The 24,715-nt window shown below is 48.2% G+C and overlaps 1 protein-coding gene across 6 annotated transcripts; it reads left to right on the top strand.

Annotated features, from left to right (window-relative positions):
• Nucleotides 1-212: 212 nt before the first annotated feature.
• LOC133353306 (gap junction beta-2 protein-like) lies at nucleotides 213-24,012 on the top strand. 6 transcript variants are annotated; one of them, XR_009756365.1, is made up of 3 exons: nucleotides 222-733; nucleotides 21,194-22,418; nucleotides 22,607-24,012. XR_009756365.1 is itself a non-coding variant. In XM_061569458.1 (3 exons), the coding sequence occupies exon 3, from the start codon at nucleotides 21,281-21,283 to the stop codon at nucleotides 22,295-22,297; it is 1,017 nt and encodes a 338-aa protein (XP_061425442.1). In that variant the 5' UTR covers nucleotides 12,226-12,572; nucleotides 13,567-13,704; nucleotides 21,194-21,280; the 3' UTR covers nucleotides 22,298-24,011. The 6 variants fall into 6 exon arrangements, 5 of the variants coding, with proteins under 5 accessions (XP_061425449.1, XP_061425433.1, XP_061425427.1 ...); XM_061569458.1 differs by lacking the exon at nucleotides 222-733 and adding exons at nucleotides 12,226-12,572; nucleotides 13,567-13,704 and having other exon boundaries at nucleotides 21,194-24,011; XM_061569465.1 differs by having other exon boundaries at nucleotides 213-252; nucleotides 21,194-24,011.
• Nucleotides 24,013-24,715: the final 703 nt, after the last annotated feature.

Here is a 24,715-nt window from a genome sequence, read left to right as displayed (position 1 = left end):
CACCTCGACCACCACCACCACCACCACGAGCACCACCACCTCGACCACCACCTCCACCACCTCGACCACCACCACGACCGCCACATGAGTAGGCCTCTCTCTACGCATGACGTAGACGCGTGGCTGTATTTGGGGCGCGCCTCTGATGCGGAGACACCTGGAGGCGTTCGTGGCCACATCCCCACAACTCCCCACCTCTCTCTCTCCACTTACACCGCCACCCTCCCCCCCACTCACCCATTCGCCCGTGGGGTGAGTGAGACGATGATCCTGCGCCCTGCGCTATTGACTCGGCGGCGGTGCCTGTTGCTCCACGTAGGGACGGACGCGGGATGGTGCCCGCGCTGAGTGGAGCTGCGTGGAGCTGCGTGGAGCTGAGTGGAGCTGCGTGGAGCTGAGTGGAGCTGCGTGGAGCTGAGTGGAGCTGAGTGGAGCTGCGTGGAGCTGAGTGGAGCTGCGTGGAGCTGAGTGGAGCTGCGTGGAGCTGAGTGGAGCTGCGTGGAGCTGCGTGGAGCTGAGTGGAGCTGCGTGGAGCTGAGTGGAGCTGCGTGGAGCTGCGTGGAGCTGAGTGGAGCTGCGTGGAGCTGAGTGGAGCTGCGTGGAGCTGAGTGGAGCTGCGTGGAGTTGCGTGGAGCTGAGTGGAGCTGCGTGCTGCGGATGAAAGTCGCGGAGCCGTGGGACTCTGCCCGCACTACCGCTGCCATGTGAGCCACGCTCCAGGGCCCCGAGTGGGGTGAGTGGGGTGAGTGAGTGAGTGAGTGGGGTGAGTGAGTGGGGAGAGTGAGTGGGGAGAGTGAGTGGGGAGAGTGAGTGGGGAGAGTGAGTGGGGAGAGTGAGTGGGGAGAGTGAGTGGGGAGAGTGAGTGGAGTGAGTGAGTGGGGTGAGTGAGTGGGGTGAGTGAGTGAGTGGGGTGAGTGAGTGGGGTGAGTGGGTGAGTGAGTGGGGTGAGTGGGTGAGTGAGTGGGGTGAGTGGGTGAGTGGGGTGAGTGAGTTGGTGGGGTGAGTGAGTTGGTGGGGTGAGTGGGGTGAGTGAATAAGTGGGGTAAGGAGAGAATACGGTGCCAATTGAATGATGCACGTGGATCTGTAATTGTTAGGTTTTATTCAGTAAACATGTGTTATCAATTCATTCTAATCACGCCCCATGGTATATGGACTGATGTCTCCAACTGTTATCCACTTTACCGTTCTCTGGCCTCTCTATATGACGTGAAGAAGGGTCATCACTTGAAACGTCGTCTATCATGTACACAATACATTTCCTTTATTATTGACGATTGTGTTGAGTTTGTTTTGTGTCAGTGACTAGTGGTCTTTGCGTCATGTATAGGCCATGTGTGTGTGCGGAGTGTAGTAGTGTATAGGCATGTGTGTGTGTAGAGTGTAGTAGTGTATGGGCATGTGTGTGTAGAGTGTAGTAGTGTATAGGCATGTGTGTGGGTAGAGTGTAGTAGTGTGTAGGCATGTGTGTGTGTAGAGTGTAGTAGTGTGTAGGCATGTGTGTGTGTAGAGTGTAGTAGTGTGTAGGCATGTGTGTGTGTAGAGTGTAGTAGTGTGTAGGCATGTGTGTGTGTAGAGTCTAGTAGTGTATGGACATGTGTGTGTGTAGAGTGTAGTAGTGTATAGGCATGTGTGTGGGTAGAGTGTAGTAGTGTGTAGGCATGTGTGTGTGTAGAGTATAGTAGTGTATGGGCATGTGTGTGTAGAGTGTAGTAGTGTATAGGCATGTGTGTGGGTAGAGTGTAGTAGTGTATAGGCATGTGTGTGGGTAGAGTGTAGTAGTGTGTAGGCATGTGTGTGTGTAGAGTCTAGTAGTGTATGGGCATGTGTGTGTAGAGTGTAGTAGTGTGTAGGCATGTGTGTGGGTAGAGTGTAGTAGTGTGTAGGCATGTGTGTGTGTAGAGTCTAGTAGTGTATGGACATGTGTGTGTGTAGAGTGTAGTAGTGTATAGGCATGTGTGTGGGTAGAGTGTAGTAGTGTATAGGCATGTGTGTGTGTAGAGTGTAGTAGTGTATGGGCATGTGTGTGTAGAGTGTAGTAGTGTATAGGCATGTGTGTGGGTAGAGTGTAGTAGTGTGTAGGCATGTGTGTGTGTAGAGTGTAGTAGTGTGTAGGCATATGTGTGTGTAGAGTGTAGTAGTGTGTAGGCATGTGTGTATGTAGAGTGTAGTAGTGTGTAGGCATGTGTGTGTGTAGAGTCTAGTAGTGTATGGACATGTGTGTGTGTAGAGTGTAGTAGTGTATAGGCATGTGTGTGTGTAGAGTGTAGTAGTGTGTAGGCATGTGTGTGTGTAGAGTGTAGTAGTGTGTAGGCATGTGTGTGTGTAGAGTCTAGTAGTGTATGGTCATGTGTGTGTGTAGAGTGTAGTAGTGTGTAGGCATGTGTGTGTGTAGAGTGTAGTAGTGTATGGACATGTGTGTGTGTAGAGTCTAGTAGTGTATGGACATGTGTGTGTGTAGAGTCTAGTAGTGTGTAGGCATGTGTGTGTGTAGAGTGTAGTAGTGTGTAGGCATGTGTGTGTGTAGAGTGTAGTAGTGTGTATGGACATGTGTGTGTGTAGAGTCTAGTAGTGTATGGACATGTGTGTGTGTAGAGTCTAGTAGTGTATGGACATGTGTGTGTGTAGAGTCTAGTAGTGTATGGACATGTGTGTGTGTAGAGTCTAGTAGTGTGTAGGCATGTGTGTGTGTAGAGTGTAGTAGTGTGTATGGACGTGTGTGTGTAGAGTCTAGTAGTGTATGGACATGTGTGTGTGTGTAGAGTGTAGTAGTGTATGGACATGTGTGTGTGTAGAGTGTAGTAGTGTATGGACATGTGTGTGGGTAGAGTGTAGTAGTGTGTAGGCATGTGTGTGTGTAGAGTGTAGTAGTGTATGGACATGTGTGTGGGTAGAGTACAGTACTTTGTGTGTGTTGCTTGCATACTCAAACGAGCCTTGGGCGGTTCTCATCTCTGGTGGAAATTCCACGTTGGCATGGCAGAAGCCAGTACGTCCATCTGGTAACCACTATTGATGACCACAGATTGGTAGCAATTGTGTCTATGAACGCCGACGGTGCTGTACACAGCTCTTCTGGTTCATAGCCGAGTGCAGTGTTGGTGGGTGAGTGGAGTGGTGGAGACTGGGGTTCGTGGACTGTGCTGTGGACGCCAGCTTCTCAGCCGAGGCGAACATCCGTGGCGAGTTGATGATCAGAACCGGTCCTGACGGCTCCCAGCTTCACTAGCGGATTAACGCAGGGGCTTAAGTAATTATTAATTTTTTTTAATGCAAAGCTATTCTTGCGTGTGACAGCGATACGTCTCGGAGCCAATTGCCTGCCACGACGGGAGAGATTCGTGAGTTGAGAGTTCAAGGAGCGCAGACGACTCTGGCTGGCTTGTGTCGTCTGTGCTTCAACGCTTCTGTGTGGTCTTGGAAACATACAATAGATCATTATGCCGAGTGTGTGTGTTTAGTGTAGACTAAATGTGCGTACACGTATATTGTATGTGTCTTGATACAAACAAAATCACCAATTACTTGCAGCAGAGATTAAACAACAATGTCTATCTTGTAACTCGACCTGATATTTTGATTATGTTCACTATACAAGCATTAATATGCATGTCTACGTATTCATTATACATGAAAACTTGATATATACTCGAAGTGTGAACACTTTCATGGCTGTAACAAAAAACGACCCAAATGATTACACTGGTCTACAGCCTAAATGCTTCCAAAATAAATGTAGTCCAACTTTTCTAATTCTGGGTCACTGAGAATGAAAATGATGCTTAAAATTGCTGATTGGCTCTAGTTTTCAAGCTATGCTACTGGGTGAGTATATACGACCCGTGACTTGGGAATGGCAGAGGATAAGTGAGTTATAAAGGCAAGGGATCTCAATTTAAACCAGAAATGACTAAAATACATCTTTGACTGGATCTGTGAATAAATCAATGACTGGGTTTGGACAGTACTTGATTTTTGAACAAAAAATGAATTACAAAAATCTGAACCTGGTATTGCATCATACATGATGAGTTGCATCATGTTATTCCTAGAAGTCATGGATTATGCAATATTAACGAGGCTTACATCCCTCTGCTGAACAAATTGCCCTATATCAGCTCTAGAAATCATACAGTGTCATGCTCTCTTATTTGTCAGTGTTTAATTTTCCAAAGGGACACATTTCTGCTTTGCTAAAGTGACCAGAGATGCCTCGTACCTGTGTGAACAAAGCAGATAACTTCTGCTATGTTTTTGGTGAAGTGACTTTTGCATTACAAAAGCGCAGTATAACCACTATGGTTAAGAAAGCCTTTTACCTTAATTTTGGCTGCAAAATTGGAGATCAAGACAAGATGTGGGCCCCACACATATGCTGCAACACATCTTCGCTAGTGGTTGAACAGGAAAAGGAAATCGATGCCTTTTGCAGTGCCAATGATTTGGAGAGAGCCAACAGATCACATCAGCAATTGTTACTTCAGCATGGACTGTGCATTATCCAAAAATTCCATCAGCTACACGCCCGTTACCCCACGGATGACTGCCGGTTCCTGATGCACCAGAATCATTCTCACTTGAGTCAGACGAGGAAGAGGATTACACTTCTGGTCCTGAACCATCAAGGTCACATGACCCAGATTTTCTCCCATCCTCCTCCTCTGAACCACACCTCATAACACAAGGTGAACTGAAAGACCTTGTCAGGGATTTGGAACTACCCAAGAGCAAGGCAGAGCTGTTGGGCTCCAGGCTGCAGCAATGGAATCTTCTGGCAGGTGATGTTAGGGTTTCCATGTTCCGTGACCGTCAAAAAGATCCTGTCCCATTCTTCTTCATGGAAGGTGATTTTGTAGCCTGCAACAACATCAATGGTGTGATGGCAGCCCTCAACATCGTTCATGATCCAGATGAGTGGAGACTGTTCATTGATTCATCGAAGATGAGTCTTAAAGTTGTTTTGCTGCGTAATGGAAATGTATTGCCATCAATTCGAGTTGGTCATGCAGTCCATATGAAGGAAACCTATGGCAACATGAAACAACTTTTGGGGTGCATACACTATGACCAACATCAGTGGTAGCTTTGTGGCGATTTGAAGATTGTTGCTCTCTTGATTGGTCTGCAGACTGGATACACAAAGTACTGCTGTTTTCTTCTTGGTTCTTTCGGTAAAGTCACGTAGAAGGGAAGTAATAAAATAATAAAAATAAAACATAATAAAACAATTCTCACGACGTTTCGGCCACAACGCAAGCAGCCGTCCTCAGGTGAAAACCAGGTCCGTCGAGGCGACAGAGTCTGAATGTTGTTTTCTCTGCTGTTTTCTCTGCGAATGGGATAGTCGCGCGAGAGATTCCCACTACATCAAGATCGACTGGCCACTCAGACAGTCATTGGAGCCTGGGAGGAAAAGTCTTCAGCATCCACCACTTATTGAATCAAGGAAGATTTTGTTACCACCCTTACACATCAAGCTGGGTCTGATGAAGAACTTTGTCAAAGCCATGGACAAAACACAAGCAGCTTTCAAGTATTTTCGTGGAAATTTGCCAAGGTTAAGATAAAGGAAGGTGTCCCTGTTGGTCCTCAGATTCGTGAACTTCTTCGAGATGATGCATATGACAGTGCACTGCGTGGCAAGAAAAAGAGGGCATGGAAAGCTTTCCAGTTAGTGGCAACACATTTTCTCGGAAACAACAAGGCAGACAACTACAGGGAGTTGGTGGAAAACCTCCTCAAGGAAACATGTCACTCAAGATACATGTGTTTGCACTCTCATCATCTAGATGTTTTCCTACCGAACTGCGGAGCAGTGAGCGACGAGCGTGGCGAGCGATGTCACCAGGAGATTGCAACAATGGAGAAACGCTATGAGGACAAATGGAGCCCATCAATGCTTGCAGACTATCGCTGGACAGTGACAAGAGATGCTCCACTTAATGAATACAAGAGACAAGCCAAGATGTGCCGAGTAGACACTGAATAAGGACTAAACTATGTAGTTACGAATACATAATAGTTGTTTGCTTTTGTTTCATAATACATCTTATTTATATAACCCTTTTGCTGATTTGTAAAGTGTTACGTGAACAGGACAGGTGACATGTTATCATGTAAAGAAACCATAAACTCATGAAAAAACCTAGGTTTACAATGTATTAGTAAACTCTACTATCTACACAATATACATAGACGTAAAATGTAGGCAATCAGTTGTTTTGTCATATTTTAATTCAACACGTAAAAATCCATAATAAACAGCACAATTAGTCTCTGAAGCAGACGGCGTCTAAAAAATTGTAAACCAGCGTTTTCAATGCTATTCTTGCGCATGCCAATATATGTTAAGTAACTTGATGGCAATGTCGAGGTCTGATGGCCAGACGAGAGGGCTTCAGAAGAGAGTTGTTGTCGTTTTGTCGTCACTCCTCTGTTGAAGGAGCTTGGAATACCGCAGTGGTTTACCAACAGGTCCATCGCTCCAGTTGCTTGGCCACAAGTGTACTCTGGCTTGCCTTCAGTGTACATCTCTGCGTCTCTGGGTCGCTGTGTATCTCTATGGGTCACTGTGTATGCATCTATGTCCATTGGTCACTGTGTATCGCTATGAGCATCTATGTATATCTGTGTCTCTATGGGTCACTGTGTATCTCTATGGGTCTCTTTGCATTTCGGATGGTGGCGGCGGGTTAAATACACATTTATATTTACGCAATCTAACCCCAAAGAAACCTTTAGTATCGATTAATCGGGCTGTGTAAGGTGGAGAATGGTGTACGACACACATTTTACTTACGGCGATCTAGCGCAAAAAAAAATTGCGAATTGCTCTGATTCGAGTTGTAATTCCACGTGCATTTAACATTCACTCTGCGATGCAGGAATATACACGGGGAAAAAAAATCTGACGTACGTACTGCGTACATTGTCCTTGTTTCACGCTGCGCTAATCAGAGGTGGGGAGGGGGGGGAGCAAACTAAACACAAAAAGCAGTTCTACAGAAATGCGTTTTCACTCGAGATGATGGGTTGCTGCGCGCTGCACCGCAAAGCGCAGGGAGATGTGTGGGGAGGTGGTTGTGGAACTAAAGGGGGAAGCGGTGCAAGGGGGTGACGGCGGGAGTTATGCAAATGTCTGCCTGCCTGTAATCCAGCCTGTAGAGGCAGCGAGGGTTGGTGGGTCTCGCCGGACAGATGTTGTGGAACTCCCTCTCCCTCCGTGGGCTCCGAAGAGGAGCCATACCCTGGCTTGCCAGGAGAATGCGTTACGGGGGAAAACGTGGATTCATCTCCAGCTGTTCCATCTGCGTGGAATAGAGTGTTGCCCCCTCCCACATGTTTCAACACTCATTAACCCGTTCGCGTTCCGAGACGACTGTAAGGTGCAGGGTGGGTGTCCCATTCACTGTTGAATCTCAGAACACATAAGCGGTTAGCGTTAATTTTATTTAGAGAGTGGCGCCGCTGTTTTTAACAACCTCGTACTCACCACAGAAAACTGTAGCGACACGACCGCCAAACTCTGCGATAACTGGCGCCAAACTGGCCACACGCCCTCCGGACGATGTCTACGTACGTCATCGGAACGGAATCAGAAGAAAAACGGACTACGTACACGTACATCATCGGAATGCGTTAATTGGGTAATTGTTGGCACCGGCTCACCGCTTGGCTGCCTCCCCACTTGAATGTGGTTCCTCCTCGCGCTGCACAGATGTTCTCTCTCTTCGAGAACAAACGGATAGAGTACTGTTCGGCAGCGTGTTACAAAGTTCAAATAACAAAAAATCATCACGTGCTGCAATGTGCCTCGCGGCGCCACCACTGTGGTGTTTGGGAGGCAACAGTTTGTGGAGAACGTTAAGGTCTTTCAAGCAATCCAAAGCTGCGGTAGACGCTGTACAGATTGCAGCGATGCCGCCAGGGTGTGCGGTGCTGCGTTTAAGGGTTGGGGCTATGCCACAGTCGCAGCTTGGCGATTCTTTAATTTCCCACGGCATTGAGATGCGGCAGAGTCCCACGAGGCGTTCACCAGCATCTCGGCGTGCCATTGTTTTAGATACCTCCTCTGTGCACGTGCTGTGAATTCATTAATCGAAGTGCCAATGCTCACTGCATACTAGGAGGGTCCAAGGGTGTATCCTGCGATAATAACGCAAGATACTCCCTTACCTGTGCCACGAGTAGCACCCAGTTCGAGTAAAGCGCTTGAATCTATGATTGTGGACGGCGCAATGTGGCTGCTTCACCACGGCCAGCAGCTGTTTCTATAACACAGCGACGTTTTACCTGTGGCGCACCACAGGGAGGAGAGTTGAGTCAGGGATATTCTGTAATGTATGGGAAAATAGTACTATCAATGCTTTGGACAACGACAGGAATTTCCCCACAGAGAGGTGGTGTGATGGGTTAGGGTTAGACTTCTACAGGGAGGTGGTGTGATGGATTTGGGTTAGACCTGCACTGAGAGGTGGTGTAATTGATAGGTTGTCACACTCATTAATCTCATTAAGCTGAGAGCATTTCTCACGGTGCAGTTAGAAAATGCGTCTCATGTTGCATAGTTATCACGTGTGTGCGGTGCTGTGGCACTGCAATTTGCGCACTGCGCAATGAACGCGCCTATCTAAGTTTGATTACCGGCCATGGCTAATTATTCCCGTGGCAAGTCATAAATGCATCGGTCCTGGGCCTCCCTCCAACTTCAACTCGACAAAGTATGGTCAAAACAATCCCATGGCCTTCATCCAGCAATGGATTAACAAAGGGCTGAAATGGTTTTAAACGCAACTGTAACACACTGCAAATTATGATCAATTCACTGATCATGGAGTGGCTTGAGGATTATTGACTGGCTGTCTGTGCAGCCAGGGAGTCTTCAATGCAGGTTCATCAGTTGTTCTTTATGCCAAACTGAGTGAGAGAGAGAGGGGAGGCCATTGAGTAAACATTTATATTTTCGACATAGAACAAAGCAAAACTCAACGTGCTTGTCAATAGCACTGCCAATATATGACGTTTCGGGCAATGGCCCTTTTTCATAGCACATGACGAAGGACCATTGCTGCCCGGGACATTGCCTATGTTATGATTTTTTAATGTTAAGTCTAGAGTGTTAATGACAAATGTGTTGAGTGTTTTGTTTTTTCTAGATTTTAAGTTTTCGTGACTGCAAGGATTCATACTCTTTGGTTTTTTCGGTAAAGTCACGTAGGTAAAAAATTAAAATAAATTAACTCGCAACGTTTCGGAAGCAACACAAGCCTCCGTCATCAGGTGTAACTGCTCCAGTAGCTACAGCAATTTTACTGGAACAGTTACACCTGATGCGTATATATACACTACAGCAATTTTACTGGAGGAGTTGGACCTGATGACGGAGGCTTGTGTTGCTTCCGAAACGTCGTGAGTTACATTTTTTAATTTTTTTACTTACGTGACTTTACCGAAAAAAACAAAGAGAGTGTTTTTTTGTTAATTGTGACTGTACACCACTGCCAACGCAGCATCAGCAGCAGCATCATCACCGGATAATGAATTTTCCACAAGGGCACGTGTGTGGTGTATTCGTGCTTCAAACTGTTGTGTTGTCAGCCTATGTTTTGAATCAACAGTCTCATTCTGGAGCATAAATAATGACATGTAAATAATTACATGTCTAAATAATTACATATATAAATCGACCACCGTTCTGTCTCCACATTCACATTATTTAGAATTTTAGACCATCAGCCGGATATCTTTCCAGACCAGTATTATCCAGTGGCATTTGTTTAAGCAAGCAAACCTGTGGACCGTTTTTGACATTTCAACAAAGCATAACTGTGCTCATAAGACCCAGAGAAGGTCGAAGCCAGCTCAGAGGTTTGCTTGCTTAAACAAATGCCACTGGAAAATATTGGCCTGGAAAGTAAATATACCGACGGGCTTGAACATACTTGTATGCAGGGACACCGAACCAACGGAGGTCAGTTTATTTTTTATTATTTATAAAGTAAAACAATCAAGTTTCCGGTAGGAATTGTATTTACTTGAATAAGTGCTGGTTTTTTTAAGTTAATGAGTTTGTGAGAATCGATAGGATGGATAAAATATCAAACGCCTCTTTTAAAAGCGTAGCCCATTCTTGACCAGAACAAATATTGACGTCTACTATGTTCTTCTGACCAAATGCACTAAAGAAACAGTGAGCACACATACTGGCGTTGATGGCAGTCTGCATCCGACGATGGTGTCACGTTGAAAAAACCCCGCTTTCTGTTGTCTCTGCTTGCGGTGATGGCAATATGTTCAGGGGCTAAATGCCAATGTATTTCGACACCTGACGGGATTAGGTGCATTTTGGGTGATCTGGTCCCCAGGAATGCTCCAGTATTATAAGTGGGGTTAATGTCTCGTTCCGATGATCGGAAACCCAGTTCGTGGATTATGGGGAGGTAAACGTTACTATAAGTTTGTTGTCGAGTGGACTTGTGGGTTGATCTTTGGGCAGGCCCGCATGGGATATTACCAACACAGTAGCTATAATTGTGGTGCTGTAATTTTGATGGAGCATGACAGCCGATTTACCCCATCGCTGATACCGTGGTTTAGTTTCTCCAGCCCAGGTCACAAACGTGCTCCTGAAGACTCCCAACTCAGGGAAGAAAGCCTTCATCGAGCAGTAGATATTTGAGTGCATATAGCCGGGGGTTTTTTTTAAACGCATCATTACGCTTTTGTGGCCATCTGTACCACTTCCTTCCAGTATTAGGACGCCACTGGAGCTATGCACTTTAAAATCTAGATTGAAAACTCATTTTTTGAGAACTGTTGTTTGTGTTTAGTTTGTTGTCCTTCCACGGTACCTCTCCGATTAGCACGGTTGGCTACAAACGGTGTGAAAGATGTTCAGCATGCATACATTGCTGTAAAGGTTCTTTGGGATGGTTTTCATCTCCTGCTCGCGGCCCTTGAGCTAACTGGTGGAAATTCCCCATTCATTAGATAGGGCCAAGTCTATTCGCAGAATGGCCACCATTGGTTGAGCATGGTCAAAGAATTCCCAAACCAACATGGCATGGGGAGGAATTAATCGAGCAGTGGATTGACAAAGGACTGTGAATGATTGCTATCCAATGTCCGAGCTAGATGAACGTAGGATGCGGCTTTGCTGTAATGGTGAAGCACACCGCTCGCTGGTCCAATTTAACCTCCAGGTGCGACAGCTGGACCCACAGGTGCCAGTGACCGCCTCTGTACACAGGGCGGTATTAATGGGTACCGCCACAGTTAGTATCTCGGGCAGTCACGTGCGTGGCGAGGTGAAGTGTGGGTCCTCACACCTCTTCTCAAACGTGTGGCCGGCGTGGACAGCCCCTGACCAGAACGTCTGGCCAGGGGCTCTCCAGTCCTCTAAGCGGAGGCCCTTCAGCCAGCAGCAAGCAATCGCAGGGCTGCGCTTGCAACGCAGCGTTGTCTGCAACGCACCCCTGGACGCCTTCCACAGCACGAGTGCAAGACAAGAGCCACGCAGGGCTTGGGGAATGGCGGCGGTGTGCGGGAGCACCTGGGAAACGAGACGTTTGTTTAGGGGGGATGGCAGACGTGACGTTTCGTCTGCGTCCTCACTCTTGAGAATATTTGTTCTCAAGACCTCAGAGACATTGGCTGTTCCATCAAAGGTATTCATTTTATAGAGGGTGGTTTTTAGAGTCCCTTTTAATGGGTCTGGTTAAGAAAACTCCCTGTTATAAGGCGCCAGTGACTAAGCTAATCGCATTTTAAAGAACCAGCTGATTTTCTGCATCGTCATTGCTTGCCGTGGACGTGAAGACGCCCGTGGGGGTGGGGGGTCTGTGGAGGACACGGCAAGCCCCTGCTCTGTCAGCAGTGATGTGGCTTGGCACGGTGTCCGAAGTTTCATGTTGGGAGCTCCTTCAGGACCTGCATGTCCATACTTGATGGTAGGACGTGAATAGTGTATTCCCATTGCATTGTGCCAGCAACATTTGTAAAAATAAACTCCTTAAAGAACGTTATTTTTTAACAGCGGGTTTATTCTTAAGTGCACTAAAAACTAAATACTGTAACTCGATTGGCCAAGGGGAAGTGGCCGCCATCTTGATGACGAGGGACACGCGGCGCCTGCTCATTGGTCGAGGCGATTCCTGAGTTTAGGGACCGCGGCGTTTTGACCTAAACAAATACACATTTAATTAATAAGCCGTCCACACAAAATGCTAATTGCTTTGAAAGAGACTATCAATTGATTAGTTTATTCCGATTTTGATCCCGGCATGCATCTGAGTACGTGGGCAAAAATTTGGAATTGATTGGCCAACAGGAAGTTGACTAAACGTTGATTACAAGATTTGACCACGACAAACACAGGAGTCAAGTTAAGTATAAACCGTTGAATTTAAAATGTCTCTTTAATATAAATGAGTTTATTTAGTAGTAAACACTTTGTGAGTTTTGAAGGATGTGGCTGTTACTCAAGAGCTACGATTCAGTAACTAATTTTACGCTTATTTAAAAATAAACTTGTAATCAGAAAACACGACATGGAATTCTCCCCGGGCTCCTTGGTGAGTCACTCTGTAGCTCTCGCCTCTGTTTCGTGTGCGCTATGGAGAAGGGCCACTTCCCGAAACGTCACAGATTAAGTATATTTGCCCATCACGAACAGTGTTGTCGAGGAGAGTTGTCATACACAAGGACTGTTTTCTTGGAATTTCTCTCACTTGATACAGCTGTCGTGCTGTGACGGTTCCACCTGAAGACGGAAGCTTGTGTTGCCTCCGAAACGTCGTGATTTTTATTTTACTTTTACTAATTTTAATTTTTTACCTACGTGACTTTACCGAAAAAACCTAAGAGTATGGATCCTTGCAGTCACGAAAGCTTCAAATCTATAATTATGTACCTGTTGAGTTGTCTCTTATCCATAATACAGTTTGTTGTGGGTTAGAACGCGTAAATCTATAAATGTGTCGTTAAACCCGCCACCACCCGACACAGCCAACTAGTGAGGGTTGTCACGTCAACAGAACGTGCCGATTCGTCGCGAGTTCAGCACTAACCGGTGTGTTGGAGAGCCAAGCCACAACATTCACAATCTGTATTCCGGTTGAGAATGGTCGCGAAAGCCTCCGCGTGAGATTGTTTATTGTCCACCGCGGCTTGTGCAGCAGCAGCAGCCAGCACTGTCATGTCCAGCTCCCCGGTGATGGTGGTGCCACCCTGTGGTGATGATGGTGATGGTGGTGCCACCCTGTGGTGGTGACAGTGATGGAGTTGCCACTCTGTGGTGGTGCCACCTTGTGGTGCCACCTTGTGGTGGTGGCAGTGATGGCGGTGATGGTGGTGCCACCCTGTGGTGTTGGCAGTGGTTGTGGTGATGGTGGTGCCACCCTGTGGTGATGGCAGTGATGGAGTTGCCACTCTGTGGTGGTGCCACCTTGTGGTGGTGGCAGTGATGGCGGTGATGGTGGTGCCACCCTGTGGTGATGGTGGTGCCACCCTGTGGTGATGGTGGTGCCACTCTGTAGTGATGGTGGTGTCACCCTGTGGTGTTGGCAGTGATGGAGTTGCCACTCGCAACGCTTCGAGGCAATGGGCGACACGCAGAGCGAGGTGGTGGGGCCAGGGACGGAAGGGTGCGAAGTTGCGGCACACGACATTTGACCGTATTGGTAGGGTTAGAAAACAAATTCTAAGGTAAGGCACAACATGTTTTTGCTCAGGGGTAAAGTCGGAAACTACGGTCCGATATTTTGTTCGAGTGCGCTAGAGGAAATGTTTGAATCGTTGCGCGTATCGTGCTGCCACCTCATGATGGGGCCTCCCTTGCCAGTAGCCAATATAAGAAGAATAGGTTTTACCCTTTCTGGCAATAAAATAGGCGTTAAGATGTTAAAAAACCTAACAGAAACCTTTCGCAAGGAATCCTGTCTGCAATAACCAGGAAGGGCACGAGATATTCTCGCTGCCATCATTGGCCAGAAGGAATTCGAGCCAACGTGGGTCTCTGTCATCGCTCGTCTCGACCATAATCACCATCATCCCGTCTCGCCATGGACTTGTCCTGCACGTGTCCCCTATATATTTATCTTCGCACTCAAGGTGATGTTTATATATTGAAAAAAAATCTCTGGTGGAACTTCACACACAGCTCACATTCTGGAGGTGGGCTGCGTTGCTGTTAATGCCAACAAACATCTCAGCAAGGTAACAATAAACTAGTCAATAAGAAGTACTGTATATGAGGTGATGTTTCGAGTAATGGACCTTCATAGCAACTAAGGTGCCTGAGTCGTCCACCAGATGGCACTCATTACGCACAAAGTGCTGGCAACGAATGGCCCACACAACAGCACCTGGCTGATCTCGCCAAGGAACATCAACCATCACGCAAACGCCGCTCATCCTCGCAGCGGATTTTGGCTATCCGAGTATCCATCGAACAGAGATTGTATTAGGAAGCCACTGGAGCTATGCACTTTAAAATCGCCTCGATTCTTGACAACTTTTTGTGTTGAGTTCGCTATCCTTCCCCCACACCTCCGATTAGCGCGGTTGGCTACGTGCGGTGCGAAAGAAGTTCGACAATACAGAACATTTCCGGCGTGCTTGATTCAGTTGCCGCTTAACGAGGGTGCAATGGTCGATTCTGTGCACCACGCGAGCTGTGTCCATGACTGCATGTTCAGCTCCTGTGCCCATCCACTGCTGGATGAAGGCTTCCCCACACCAGCGGTGGCCCATTGGAGGCCCCCCGCAGACCTCGTTTTGCGGACATCCCTTTCAATGTCGACACTCCGAGCGAGATGATGGGAGAGGCAGTCGCCAAGGGAGTCGAAGCGATTGGGTTTCGGGTGTGGTTTTAATTTGGAACTGATTAAATCGGTTACGGTTGGAATTATTCAATATGGCGTTGGAAGATTCGGTTCCCCGCTTACTGAAAACCGGTTCAAACCGGTTCATATTTGCATATCGACTCGAAAAATTTGCACGCTAATTTTGAGCAAATATTCTAGACTTCCTGCAAAGCTGAGAGAGGGACGTGTTTGAATCGCTTCAAACACGTTTCTGTGTTGCGAGAAACGGCAAGATGAAGCTCCAGAGAGGCAAGTGCTGTTTGTGGGCACCTCGTGGATGCCTCTTGGTGGTGGTGGTGCAGCTGGTCGTGGTGGGGGTGGGAGGCAGGTGATGCGTTGACTGTGGTGGTGGTGGTCGTGGCTGTGATTGGCTGTGGTGGTTAGAGTCGGGTGGCTATAATCTAGCACGAACTCTTGTGGCACGACTATTAAAACTCGACATATAAACTCTTCGGTTCTTTAGGTAAAGTCACGTGGGTATAAATTAAATTAAATCACGACGTTTCAATTGCAACACAAGCAATCATCATCAAGTGGGAAAACCACAGCAAGATTTTTTTTTGCTGAAGTGGGAGAGAGATGCCGTGGTAAGAGGTTATATAGGTTTTCCCACCTGATGATGATTGCTTGTGTTGCAATCGAAACGTCGTGATTTATTTTATTTTCTACCTACGTGACTTTACTGAAAGAACCAAAGAGTATGGATCCCTGCAGTCACGAAAACTTCAAATCTAGATGATACATCTAAACTATTAATTATTTTAGTAGGTAAGGCCCACTGAGCTATATAGTTATTTTTCAGAAGGGACCTTGCCACGAATCATAGCTCAACAAAGTGGCTTCTCATGCGCAAATGTTTCGCTGCCAAATACTCTAAACGCGTGTTGATTATAAATGTGGAGGGAAAAACCGGAGGACGTAGGCGCAGGGAGACACACACGCACACTCCATATATACAGGCGTCAGGGTCGGGGTTGAGATTGAACTCACGACCTCCTGCCTACGAGGCAAGGGAGTTAACATCTCCTAGCCACCGTGTTGGAACAGTGGTGCACAATTCTTGATTCCCGCCACCTCTGTTGTCCACTTAGTCGGACAAACGGGTGCACCACACCCAGCCAATCAGCAGGCTGTGTGCGGTGGGATCAAATTAGGGTAATCCCACCTCTTCCAAGACATCTGGCCAGTATGGAAGAGTATGCCAAATACCCTCTGGATGGGCCTCTCCTAGAGCTCCCTCTAGTGGTGAAGGCCCTTCTCCCAGCAGTGATGTGAGCGAGCAATTGCAGGGCTGCACCTTCACCTGCCGCTAACCTCCTTTGTAAGATCGTCGCTTCTTGGATCGCGACGACCTGGATTTAATTCTAACTGCGGCGTTTTCCCACCTCTTGGATCTGGGAGTTTATAATCCGCTTTAGCCGTTCATTTTCTGTCAAAGAAATTAAGCAACGTGTTGTTTTAACTCTTCCCTGTTGGCCAGTATGTGCATGAGAACATTGGACTGGATAAGACTGTTATTCCTTCTGAGAGGATTTCAGTCATAATTAAAAGTGTTACTTAGTTAACCGCCATCATGTAATGGAACCGTATCATTCACAATGGGCCAACAAAATGGGCATCCAATTTCCAAGCTACACTGACGCATTTATTTAATTTGCGATAAAGCCCGCCGTGTCCTTGCGGTTTCTCTTGAACGGTCGTCACAAAGGTCCGTGTGAGCACGTCGCCCTACTTATGATGTGAAGCACATTTATTTATTCATTTCAGCAGGATAACTTCTCACTGCGTGATGCAGCCGTGGGCATTCTGGTGAGTGCACTCTGCTACAATAGCTAGCTATGCGAGTTCGAATTCCAGGCTATGGCGAAGGTCGGTGGGTGGAGTGACATCTGAACCCGTCCTGAACACACACTGACCAGAGTGGTGATAGTGATGGTCAAACCACCTCCCATGACGGACACGGCGTAGGGAAGGCATTGATAGCAGTGGATTAACAATGTGTTATTTATTATGTTTGATTGTGACTTAAATGAGTTATGTTAATATAATACTGGGAAAATACAACTGTATGTAAAGTGGTAATTATACGATTTGTGAATGTTGTGGATCCACTCTTCAACACACCGGTGGGCTAAAGTAGTGAACTATTTTGTCTTTTGTCAACGTGACGCATTTTTTACTGATTGGCCGTGTCAGGTGGTGGAGAGTTGCGACACATTTATAAATAACGCGATGTAACCCAAAAACCTTGATTATGAATTATAGAGGAGGTGCCCAGATAAACAAACACCAAACAGACACCCATCACAAGGCATGAAGTCTGCCTTAACCACACGTGCTTGTGGTAAAACATGCAAACGAACGTGTTTGATAACAATGCATGCCTTGCCCTTAAAACTGATTGGCCTACACCGGAAACGGCTTCCTTCACAGCATCGTTTCACCACCAGTGCCATCGAGCACAAAACGCCAAAAGGCGGACAGTACAAGGGCAATGCAGTCGCCGCAGCATGGATAGCTCGGGTATGCAGTTCCATCTACGGGACAATTTTTTGACAGGACTGTATTAAGATAGTAAAAATAAGTAAATACTTTGCCCTTTCTGGCAATAATATTGGTACAGCCTTTTCTTGAAAAAAGGGTTCCATAGATGAATGTAAAATGTTCACCATCGTTCATGTATGTATGATATCTTAATCTACATAACAGTTATGTTGAATTATGTAGATTGTATTGAAGTTGCAGTGGAGAAAAATAACGGTACAGGTTAATATAGTGGGGTTTACATCCGTCTGTAAGCGATATACTGCATAGTGGTTTTTAATAAGTTATAATCATTGCTGAATTCAACAAAGTGTACATAGCAGTACACATGAGATCGGATTAAAGTTATAGCCCAAAAATATACAATATAGGTTCATATGTATATATTTTTTTATAAATTAAATCAACACTTTGTGTCGCTATTTTGATACTTTCATCGTGCACACAACTATACAATCGTTTATTTCGGAATTTATTAACAGCAAAGTGGATTAAAAATCCGAAACAATTCATGGCATTATTTTATATAATGGCGACAAAGACGCTGGACTTTATTCAGATTTCGCGAGTAAGGCTGCTTATGAACATTCTGGGTGAGAATTACTGGCTTGGAGCCATCTTTGTTGAGCGCTCCCATCAAGAAAATGAACCACCACATTCCCGCCTGCCTGGTCAATTCCAGCCAATCAACGCCGTTAGTGGCTCTGCCTGCAGCAACGTTCGCAACCAGGCAGCTTCACGTGGAAAGTCGCGCCACCAGCTTAGAGTCGGCAGGAGGCTGGGGGGTCGAGCCGTGCGCCGTGACGGCGGGGCCCGGGGTAGCGCCAACAGTGGGCCCCGCTCCAACCCCATTGACCCTGGAGCGTGGCCAGGGTCAGATTGACCCCGGAGCAAACTCGTCCTTGTTTGACCATGCATGTACTGTACGTTGAACTTTTTTTGCGTCGTACATAACCGACCGTGCTAATCGGAGGTGCGGGGGAAGGACAACAAACTAAACACAACAAAGTTCTAAAGAAATAGTTTCCAGTGTAGATGATTTAAAAGTGCATAGCTTTAGTGGCTTCCTGATATTGGAAGGTCGTTGTGTCGGGTGCCGCAGTGGTGAGATGCTACTTGGCCTGGTATGGAGGAGGTTGTGGGTTCGATGCCAACCCTGACGACGCCTGTATGTTTGGAGTTTGCGTGTCTCTCTTCGTGGTCGTGTGGATTTTTTTCTCCGGGTCCTCCGGCTTTTATTTCCACATTTAGAATCAACATCACGCGTTTAGAGTATTTGACTGCTCTACATTTCCACGTGATAAGCCACTTCGTTGAGCTATCATTTGTGATCGCCAGGTCGCTTCTGAAAAAGACCTATACAGGTTAGTGGCCTTACCTGGTAAAATAAAACATTAGTTTAGTTTCAGGATTTAATGACCCGGCCACGATCCCGGCTGGCTGCCCTGTGTCCCCTGCCACTTGGCCCTCTGGGCCCCCACACAACCGACCACACCTCGATTGGAGCCGACAACAACAGGGGCTTCTTCACTGCCAACTCACACATGCCAGTGCGGTGAAGTATGGTCAAACAACTTCCAATAACCGATACAGTGTGGCCGAGGCCTTCATCCAGGAGTGGATAGACAGTTGTACTGGAGGCTTAATTTCTTATGGAATATTAACCACCCCCTGCCCATCACCTCCAATAACCATGGTTGGCTACGTAATGTCCGAAAGAAGTTCAAGATACATACATATAACCCCCTTGCGCACAACCTAACTCCCACTAAGGAAAGATTTTCCAGAGCTCTGCCCCGGACAGCTCCGGGTGAATTCAACCCCTCGCTGTACCTATTGGCCATGCGCCTTGGAAGCAGCAGTTCATGTCCTCTGCAATTCCCTTCCACCCCACCCCATTCCCCAGCATTCACAATTGGGCTTCAAGAATTTACGCAAAACTTTCCGTCCACTCGTGTTTGTTGTTGTGTTTGTTGTTTGGCGGAGGGCAGAGGGGACGTAATTGCCCCTCGCTTTTGCGCGGATCTCAGCGCTGCGTGTCTCGGAAAGGGCCGGAGGGCGCTTGTAGCGGGCACAGAGGCCAGGCCGACCCCACACAGCGGAGCGCGCTCACCATCCTCCACCCTCCTCTCCCGCGAACCCGGCTCACCCCTCTCGTGCACCGCCACTGCCACCGTCGCCTCGTATTGGCGGGGAGTCGGCGCTACAAAGGCTGCCCCAACCACCACTGCCCGAGACCTGGCCGCGATTGAAGGTCCCCCGGCGCGTTTGCTCCTGCACTGAAGGAACACGCGCCCAGCGCAACACCCGGAGCAGTGCACGATCGTTGTTGCTCACATCTGTGAAAAAGAGCTTCATAGCTCATCGTATTCCTCCAGTATAAAACAAATATTCTGATTCTGCAGAGAAACAATGAGTCAGGTGCGAGAAACCACAGAGAAGTGGGACGGCAGCAGCCATACAGTGAGCCGCCACTACCAACACTTGCCCAAACTCTGCAGTCCTCTTTATCTTGACTTAAAGCTTTCGTGACTGCAGGAATTCATATTCTTTGGGTCTTCAGGTAAAGCCACGTAGATAGAAAAAAATAATCAAAAAAATAAGAATATCACGACGTTTCGATCGCACCACAAGCAATCGTCTCCACCTGAAGATGATTGCTTGTGTTGCGATCGAAACGTTGCAATCAAAACACAAGCAATCGTCTTCAGGTGCGATGGAAACGTCGTGATATTGTTATTTTTTTTCTATCTACGTGGCTTTACCGAAAGACCCAAAGAACATGGTCCTCTTTATATTAAGTTATCGTCCGTGGGAGGAAACTGGAGCACCTAGAGAAAACCCACGTGTGTGAAGGGGCAACGCTCTATTCCATGCAAATGGAATAGATGGCATCCACATATCACGGGACCTTTTTTTGCCAGTATCTAAGTATGAAAGTATGAAAAATCTAAATAGATGGAGTCCACGTTTGCTGTACCGCTTTCTCCTGACGAGCCAGAGTACGGCAACCTCCCCGTAGCCCGCGGGAAGGAAGTTTCACAACATTTGTGTTATCCACCAACACCCGCTGCCTCCACGGTTCTGCACGACCAGGCCACGTGCAGTAGAGCCACCGCCGGCCAACTGGTCATGTGACGAGGGATCATGTTGTTAGAATTCAAGTTCACGATCCGATTCAGTAATCGGTCCTTTTGGTCTCGTTTGTATTGTTTCTCAAATGTGCGTGTCTCGCTATTGCAGTGTTGCGTGCTCCCTTAGTCGAGATCAGTGATTCTTAACCTTTACTGCAGCCTCGCACCCCTTTGGCTCTCAATTAGTACAAACATGTACAATGTTAATAAATACATGGAGGGTTTGATGAAACGAAGTAAGTTGTACTTAGGTGCCCGTGCTTAATTTGTGTTTGGATGATTTACCTTCTAAAAACATCTCGCCATTTCTCGCACCCCCAAGGGGTGCGTGCACCCCAGGTTAAGAACCACTGCTCTAGAGGTAATGAAGTGGTTTGGTTCACAAGGACAGACGCAGTGCGGCATGTGACACCAAAACAGAGGGCAGGACGAGATGGGAAATGCGCGACTGTCATTCCCTGGATTGGGGGTGACACACGATGATGACTTGGCACATGATTAAAGTTTAAACAGTCGTTTATCACACCCCTTGTTCGATGCACGTGTCGTGAATGCGTGAAAATCTATGTGAATCGATGACTCGACGTATCCCCGAGCGCGACAGATGAAAAACTCCTGAACTCGTTTATCTCCATTTCTGTCTTTGAGCAGGGAACGGGAGGGAGTGTAACCGAGTAAATTCACCAACCCAAGCCCCTTCGCTCAGCACCTGGCGACAAGACGAGGCCGGCGGGCGCCATGAACTGGGCCGGCCTCTACGAGGTGCTGAGCGGCGCTAACCGCTACTCAACGTCCATCGGCCGCGTGTGGCTCTCCGTGCTCTTCATCTTCCGCATCATGGTGCTGGTGGTGGCGGCCGAGAGCGTGTGGGGCGACGAACAGTCCGACTTCGTGTGCAACACGCTGCAGCCGGGCTGCCAGAACGTGTGCTACGACCACCACTTCCCCATCTCGCATGTGCGCCTCTGGGCCCTGCAGCTCATCTTCGTGTCGACGCCGGCGCTGCTCGTGGCCATGCACGTCGCTCACCGCCACCGCCGGGCCAAGCGGAAGGCGCGGCGGTGCGGGCGGCCCTACGACGACGTCGCGGTGCGGAAGCCGCCCATCGACGGCCCGCTGCTGTGCACGTACGTGGTGAGCGTGCTCTTCCGCGTCGCCTTCGAGTGCTCCTTCCTCTACGCGTTCTACTTCGTCTACAGCGGCGTCACGATGCCGCGGCTCATCAAGTGCGACGCGTCTCCCTGCCCCAACGTCGTGGACTGCTTCGTGTCGCGCCCCACCGAGAAGACCATCTTCACCATCTTCATGCTGGCCGTGTCAGCCGTCTGCCTGCTGCTCAACCTGGCCGAGCTGGTCTACCTGCTGGCGCGCTACTGCGGCCGCGTTTGCCGGCGCGGCTCGGAGCGCCCCTCCGGCGCGGGGAGCGGCTGGAGCGGCCGGCGGAAGAGGCGGGGGGTGGGCGCGTCGGCGAGCGAGGGGGGCGGCGGGGCGCCCCCCGGCCAGCGGAAGGGCGACGGCGAGAGGGGACGCAGTCGCTCGAGGACGCCGGAGGGGCGGCGACGGCCGGAGAGGTTCGCCGGAGGAGAAGCGCCCGGCAAGTCCGCCGGCGGCGGCGGTGCCGGCGCGGCGCTGCTGAGCGAGGTGGAGCAGAACAAGAGGAACTCGCACCTGGAGACCATCACCCTGGCCAACGGGGTGGTGGCCCACGCCAAGAAGGGTGTCCACCAGGACGTGGTGGAGATCGGAGAGGCGTGATCGCGGGGCCGGGCAACGGCAGTGGTGATCGCAGGGCCGGGCAATGGCGGTGGTGCCCGCCCGGCTGGGAGGAGGCCTGAGCAGACACCCTTTGTGGGTGCCTCGCCCGACTCCACACGGTGTATGCGTGAGCAAGCAATGTAACGTCATTACGTCGTGCACAGTTTTGTGCGATGTAATTAAAGCAATGGACTAATTACACTGTTAACATTATGCTCATAGTGTTATTAGAATTACAATTTATATATATAAGAATCTGAAATCGAGGTGATTTTTTGGTGCACCACATGAATGGTGTCATGCCTCCAGGGCCCCTCGAGCCACTGGGCGCTCACACCGAGCGTCGCCGCTGTCCGTTCGCGAGCCAAGCGTTCGGTGGCGGTGCTCATCTCTGTCGGCTTCCCCAAGCCCGCGGTGGAAATCTCACAAGACCGTAACGGGGCACCGCTCTCTCTAGAAAATGACCGCTGTTGACTTCCCACAAAGCCGTGCCCGATTTCGCCGACCACGGGAAGGATGATGGACCGAGTGGACGCCCACCCCGACGGGGATTTGAACTCCGCAGATTCTCGACCCGGGCGGCTCCGTTCACAGCGCCACGCGGCGTGGGACTTTATTTACTTTATTTGTGAACGATCGTTTAAAATAATACGCAGCAATAATGATGGTAATAACTGCCATCTCAATAAAAAAGTCACCAAGAACAATATTTTCGTCTGACATAGATTCACAGTTATCGCAGGAAAAGTACAGAACCCTACATGCAGCAGTTTCCTTGTTGGTTTGGCTGCAAGGGGCTCTTGCTGGGTTTCTTAAGTGGAGAGGGGTGGTGACTGCCAGGGGTGGCGAATTCCCTTTCAATGCAAGGGGGTTCTGTTACATTGTTTACAGCCATTGTCATTAAAGCCGAACTGGCAAAGGTGTCGAGTCTCGACTGGATTCAGAGTGAGTTCAGCATGGCTCCTTGTGGGCTCTTGAAAGCCAAACGATAGCAATACAAAATAAATTCAAAACAAGTTTGGACATCACAGAGCAAGAACCTTCATCAACAAATACTCTAATATACAGAACTGTATTTTATACATATCTTTAAAAAACATGTATAAAAGTGTTTTCACAATTTATGTTAAAGGCAGTATGAGCTTCACTTGGTTAACGCTCAGGGTATGTTTTACAAGTTGGTCCAGAAAACATTTACAATCACACCGCGCCGTGTGATACATGCAAAACACACGCCGGTTTCTACTCTGTCACACTTGAGAAAGAGAGATATATTTTTATAGAATTTTGTGTCTTTTGTCACATCACCAAACCAATGCAAATTGAGATTTCGGATAGGTCTACACACACACACACACGGGACACATTGCCTCTGTTAAAACTCCCCTTATCACTGAAATGCAAACCACACTGTGGGTTTTATAATAGACTCACCATTTGCCCTTCCAAGGACGTAAATCTGAAGCTTGCAAACAAAAAGCAGACCGCGACGTGATATTCATTGCATCAATTCGCGTGCAATTAGTAAGGGCGCGGTGACACAGACTTATTTCATTTCAAGGTTATAATCCCTTGTTCATCATGACGTCCTTTTTACTTTGATGTCTCAACAGCGTTACGTAGATCGCGTGACGTGAGGGTTCTGCCTTTGTAGTGAGGGTTGTAAGGGGCCATCCATTTAGTACGTACGCATGGAGGGGGGATGGGGGGTTAACCCAAATGCGTACGCTTGCGTATGGGGGGGGGTCTACTGACAATGTACGCATAGGAAACGGGGGGGCGGTGCAGCCTCGATAATAATTTGTCTACTTGGGCCTTCAAATTAGTTAGACAGTCCGGCGGTGGACTGTCTGTTTGCTTAAACACGTCAATATTATTAATCCTTGGTCGTTTCTGCGTGGATTAAATATCGGCCGTTCTATAGGATTCGGGGGGGGGGGGTGCGTCAAGGGTACGTACCCAAGTGGGGGGGGGGGGTGTAAAAAGTCCGCGTGCGTACAGGGAGGGGTCAGAGGTCAAGTTTTGAGAGATTTTTGCGTTCCTACTCAATGGATGGCCTCTAAGTTGACGCTGAAGAGGGGGGAGGAGGCGCCTCTCCCCCCCATGTGGAGTGACGTCAACCGCTAATTATTATTAATGGAGAAGGTGTCCATTTGGTTGACGTCACCTGTTCATGATTATTAATGAGGGGCGCTGTTCGATGTGGAGTGACGTCACCTGCTCATTACTAATGAGGGGGGGGAGCTACATGTGGAGTGACGTCACCCACTCATGATTATTAATTAGGGGGGGTCCATGTGGAGGACGTTGCCTGTTCATGATTATTAATGAGGGGGGCTGATCGACGTGGAGTGACGTCACGCGCGGGACACACAGACATTCTTGGCTCATTATCGTAGTAAATTAATGGCATCACCC

This window comes from Lethenteron reissneri, chromosome 6 (assembly GCF_015708825.2).
Source record: "Lethenteron reissneri isolate LAM-NWPU_2019-01 chromosome 6, ASM1570882v1, whole genome shotgun sequence".
Taxonomy (NCBI): domain Eukaryota; kingdom Metazoa; phylum Chordata; class Hyperoartia; order Petromyzontiformes; family Petromyzontidae; genus Lethenteron; species Lethenteron reissneri.
Note: the sequence above shows the minus strand (reverse complement) of the source record. Positions and strands in the feature narration are given on the sequence as shown.

Bases quoted from the DNA above. Each gene is read 5' to 3' on its own strand.
- LOC133353306 (XM_061569465.1), top strand. From the start codon at position 21,281: ATGAACTGGGCCGGCCTCTACGAGGTGCTGAGCGGCGCTAACCGCTAC.